Below are 4,859 nucleotides of genomic sequence, written 5' to 3'. Positions count from 1 at the left end.
TACTTGAGAGGTATTTAATTTTGTGCTTGAGTTTAAGGAATTTAAAACCCATTCTTGAGGGTTTCACAAATGTAGATATGGTAGCTGACCTTGATGGTAAGAAATCTACTTTCAGTGTTTTTTTACTTTTATAAAGATAGTTGTATATAGCACTTCAAACTACAAAAATGTGAATTGCCTTATCAACCACCGGGCAGATTACATTATCACAAATGAAGTTGGGAAGAAGATGCTTTGAGTGAATAAATATATTCAAGAATTGGAGTTGAAGCAAGATGCATATGTGGTGTATTATAATAGCCAAAATGTTAATGATTTGAGCAAGAACATTACGTACCACAATCGTACAAAGCACATCGAGCTAAGGTGCCTTTGATTATGCCCGATGATTAAGGAACGGATGATGCTTTTGAAAACGATTTACAAAGATAATAACACTATTGATCAAGATAATTCTTAGGAAAAAGCTTGAGCCTTGTGACAAGCAAGCTGAGATGGACTCTAAGAGAGGAATTGAGTACTTAATCTCCTCCTGATGGGGTTGAAGGGAGAGATTATTATATTTATAGGGGTTCAATGGCCTAGAATGGGCTTTAGTGCCTTTCCGCTTACCTATTGGTCATTAACGTCATTTAATTGATAAAGGTTTTAAGAAAAGAAAAGCATAGCACTAGCTGGAGAAAAAAGAAAGAGAGGGTTGCGCCAAACAAGAATGGTAAGAATCTGTGCTCCAAGGAGAGAGTAAGAGAAAAATAGGCATGGTTATGTTGGAATTCGATCTTATGCTCAAACATAAAAATAATCAATAAATTAAAATATAATGCAGTGAAAAAATAAATTAATATTTAATTAGAGAAATAGTCGAATCCTACAGGATCAATGTTTATGTTTTTCATGTAACTTTCAAATAAATTATAAACACTCATAGGTTTAAAAGTTACATACTTTACTCTAGATATCGTAATCACGAGCCAATTAAATCCAAAAATCTTTGCTTCTTCACCTTTATGATTTGTCAAATCTTCAACCACCCAAGTGTTTGGCCTCTAATAGTAATCCACACTGTGATTGAATAGGACTTTCTCCAAGGTAGGATTTTACTTGTGCTAGTAAGTTTTGTTTCTAAACAAAAGGATCAAAATTCTTGCCAAATCTTATTTTTGTCAGACAAAGAAAACTATTTTTCTTTTCTTATTTTATGAAATGGCTGGGAAGTATTTTTTGGGTTTCAAGTTTTAGATTGCTAACATAACATATTTTTATAGCCAATCTAATTTGTAAACCTAAACACAACAGTTGTATTTTAATTTAATTAAGTCTTTGAGAACTTAATTAATTTCTCGCTTTATTTTGATTTATTTCAATTAAGTTCAACTTAATTAATTATTCTTATTTAATCCCAATCATGTCACTTAATGTGTGTGACCCATTAGGCGTTTAACATGTTAGCTATAAATATAAATCAGAATCAAATATTAATTAGATAATTAATTTATATTTATAGATCATGAGTGACATCTAGCAATGCATCATGACCACCCAAAAGTTAGAGATTCAATTAAAGAATTTGACAAAGCCCTTCAGTGATAAGCCTCTCAATGCTATATAATCTTTTCATCAAATATCCCAGATATATCATTAAGTATGGCTCGGTGTCTACTTATGACATTTCATATTAGCTCTCATAATTCATGACTAACCTTATGAATTTAGAAAACTAACTTTTCTCAAATTCATCATGCTTTGGCCAAAGACTTTATACAAGTTAATCAATAATTGAGAACAAGTAAGATACATCCTCTCATATCACTTGAGATGATGAATCCTCTTTTGACCACTCATTTACCTTTGCATGCTTCATGGCATACCTAAAAACACCTTGTTTAGGTATTTGGTTCCTTTTAAACCCATAGGGGTGAAATCAAAGTATGTTATTATCCATACAAGATGACCTGGTGTCTTATGTCTAAGGAATAGTTGTACGACTATCACATGAAAATATTTTCCATAGACACTTGAGTGAAATATCAAATAGAGTTCTCATAGTGGATCATGTTCAGTAAACTTGTTCTTTAACAAGCACCTACATGTTATCTTTAGGTATCCCGTATACTTCAATCTATGAGATCAATTGCTTACTTCTCAAGTAAGGAGGCTTAACATGTATCAATCTTTGAGCGTTGTCAATACCCTGTCTTGACAATACAATGACCAGGAATAATTTTAAGAACATGACTTTGATACATAGCAATCTCATAATTATAACAACTTTTTAATTCTCTTGCAAGGCCTTTATGTTTCATGGGCTTCATCCAATTAGTACTTAATAACTCCTTATTATTGCGCTAACATGAAAAAAGACCTCTATCACATAAAATTATACGATTAAATATGTATTAAATAATAATATATATTCCTTGACCAATCTAATTGGCTCAAAGACATATATCAACAAGTTAATTATTTGGTTTTTTTTTTTCAAAAAAGAGCATTATTGGTCTGCTTTTGGTTGGTATACAGTGTCTTGGTCAAGGAGAATCGTTACACTTTATCAAATTCGATGAGAATTTGTGATATTTTCTTACAAGGGTAACTTTGATGTATTCTTTCAATAATTATGAATCTTGAGTTTTGGCAAAAGACTTCAGATATTGAATCTTGTAATTTTCATACTTTTTATGGTGGATTTTAACCGAATTTTTTCTTGTGATATTTTCGTTTGTACTAGACAATTTTTTATGTATATTTGATGTCCTTTAATTTTGATAGTTGCTTGCTTTATTTGCTGATTTTTTTTTTTTGACTTTAGATAGATTATATTGTTGTGATTGTTGGCATGAGTTTGCTGTTTGATCTTTGTGTGTATTTTGAATTGGAGGACACGTAAATTTGGTGTTCTTTATTTTTGGTTGTTGCCTGCTATATCTACTGATTTATATTATTTTTATTTGGCTTAGATAGATTATATTGTGATGATTCTCCGCAAGAATTTACTATTTAATCTGTGTGTGTATTTTGAACTTGAGTTGATATGTGTTGCGCCCAACATGTGTACCCAAGGGTGGAGCGTTCCTTTTACTGCAAAAATTTTAAAAATTTATATATTACATAAATTTTTTAATGAGTCTCAAAATAATTTTTCAATAAATTATTAGTACAATATGTTATATATATATATATATATATATATATTAATGGGTCCCTAAAATAATTTTTTATTAAAATATTAATACAAATAAAAAATAATAAATGACTTTACAAATCTATTTAACTTTACTCTAACTCTTAAATATTTCCCTTTCTAAAGTTTCTTCACATCTCTTTTTATCTCTTTTTGTTCTTTTTCTCTTCTCTTTTGTCCTTTCATTGTAAAATTATAAAGAAGTAAAGTTTTGTTCATCTCTCTTTCTCTATTTATAATATTATTATTGTCATTGTTAAATATGTATTGTAGCATTGTATTATTATTTGTTGCTTAAAATTAATATTGTATTATTAATTGTTACTTAAAATTTCACCAATATATCATTTTTTTATTAATCTTGATTATACAAGATATTTTTTTTTTGTGGTTTATGCTTTATATTTAGTTAAAAGAAAATTACCTTTGAGTATTTAATTTTTAAACAATATTAATTATACAAGAAGAAATTATTAATCTTGTGTATTATATTTAATTATTTATATTTTATACATAATTTTTCTTCATATTTGATCTTTCAATAAAAGTTAGTTAACTCCATCGTATGTATATCCTGTATAAGTGATCTTTCTATTAAATGTGAGAAACGGAATCCCATAACAATACTTTGAACATTTTAAACACTTTAAACACGAGATGCGAGGGTCTGAACAAAGGCCTTCTCGTTTCATAATATTTATAAATAGTTTCACAGGCAATTTATTGTGGAGAAAACAGATTAAAACGTTTACGGCAGGAAGTTCACTTGGGGAGGGGTGCAGGAAAACATGCTGCTAGTACAACTTATCAAAAGCATACTGGTTTTAATGATTGCCTCCACACGCAATGTCTCTTGCGTATATTTTGCCTGCTTCGGGTTGGGGAGTTTTCTATGGATGTTTCTTCTTCCCTGTAACCAAGCTTGCATTTGCTCTTTCCTTGGCAACATACTCACTGCAAATTACAAGGTCGAAAACAGAGTAAGTACCAGGTTAAATAGTACTCTGTAACATGAGAATCATGGGCTTGGCCTTGGAGAAACAAACCGAAGAAAGTGAGTGAGCCTAGCAGCTTCAGCGGAATAGCCACCTGCCCTGGCTTTCAAGATCTTGAACATGACAAGGAGCTTAATTTGAGTGCTTGCTGTTTGCTTCATAATCATTTCAGTTTCCATTTTGAGGAGATCCAATTGACTTTCAATCTCTCCAGACCTTCCTCTTATTTTGCTTTGCTCCTCTCTTAAGCGTTGTTGATCTTCTCGTATCTTTTCCATCTCCGCTTTCACTCGTTTGATGTGGAGCCTCACTCTCACATTGTTGCTCATTTCTGGTTTCGGGGCCTGCTGCCTCATCCTCCTGCTAGGTGCCATTTGTTTTCAAATTTTAAATTTGTAGATGAAACACTACTGCTCAACTAAAACCTTATGGAGGTAAATTGATCGAATTATGCCACTAATACTGGGATTATATATAGCACAAGTTCTTAAACCGCGTCTGAGAAGGTCAATCAATAATATGAATACCGAAGAGAGGAGGAAAATAGAACGAAGAAGCAAGGAAATGAGCACTTATATATTGTTCAGCAATCGCATCTTTCGTCCGTGAGCGGGGGCGCCATGGCTGGCTATCGCTCGGTTTTTCATTGTTATCGCCCGATTCACGTTGAAAACTTCCTAATA

At 31.4% G+C, this 4,859-nt stretch overlaps 1 protein-coding gene across 1 annotated transcript; it reads right to left on the bottom strand.

Annotated features, from left to right (window-relative positions):
- Positions 1-3,859: 3,859 nt before the first annotated feature.
- On the bottom strand, positions 3,860-4,604 carry LOC110414285 (uncharacterized). Its single transcript, XM_021425382.1, has 2 exons — positions 4,228-4,604; positions 3,860-4,135 (listed from the first exon to the last, which is right to left on the bottom strand). Exons 1-2 carry the CDS (start codon positions 4,548-4,550, stop codon positions 4,072-4,074), a joined length of 387 nt encoding a protein of 128 aa, XP_021281057.1. The 5' UTR covers positions 4,551-4,604; the 3' UTR covers positions 3,860-4,071.
- Between the last annotated feature and the right edge of the window lie 255 nt (positions 4,605-4,859).

The sequence above is a fragment of the Theobroma umbraticum genome, unplaced genomic scaffold (assembly GCF_002168275.2).
Source record: "Theobroma umbraticum cultivar Fairchild unplaced genomic scaffold, ASM216827v3 scaffold_4.1, whole genome shotgun sequence".
Classification (NCBI taxonomy): Eukaryota; Viridiplantae; Streptophyta; class Magnoliopsida; order Malvales; family Malvaceae; genus Theobroma; species Theobroma umbraticum.
The sequence above is the reverse complement of the archived record's forward strand: the minus strand, read 5'-3'. Positions and strand labels throughout refer to the sequence as shown.

Coding starts and splice junctions, on each gene's coding strand:
- LOC110414285 (XM_021425382.1), bottom strand. CDS start 4,550: ATGGCACCTAGCAGGAGGATGAGGCAGCAGGCCCCGAAACCAGAAATG. Junction 4,136..4,227: donor AGGCTCACTCACTTTCTTCG/GTTTGTTTCTCC, acceptor TGTAATTTGCAG/TGAGTATGTTGCCAAGGAAA.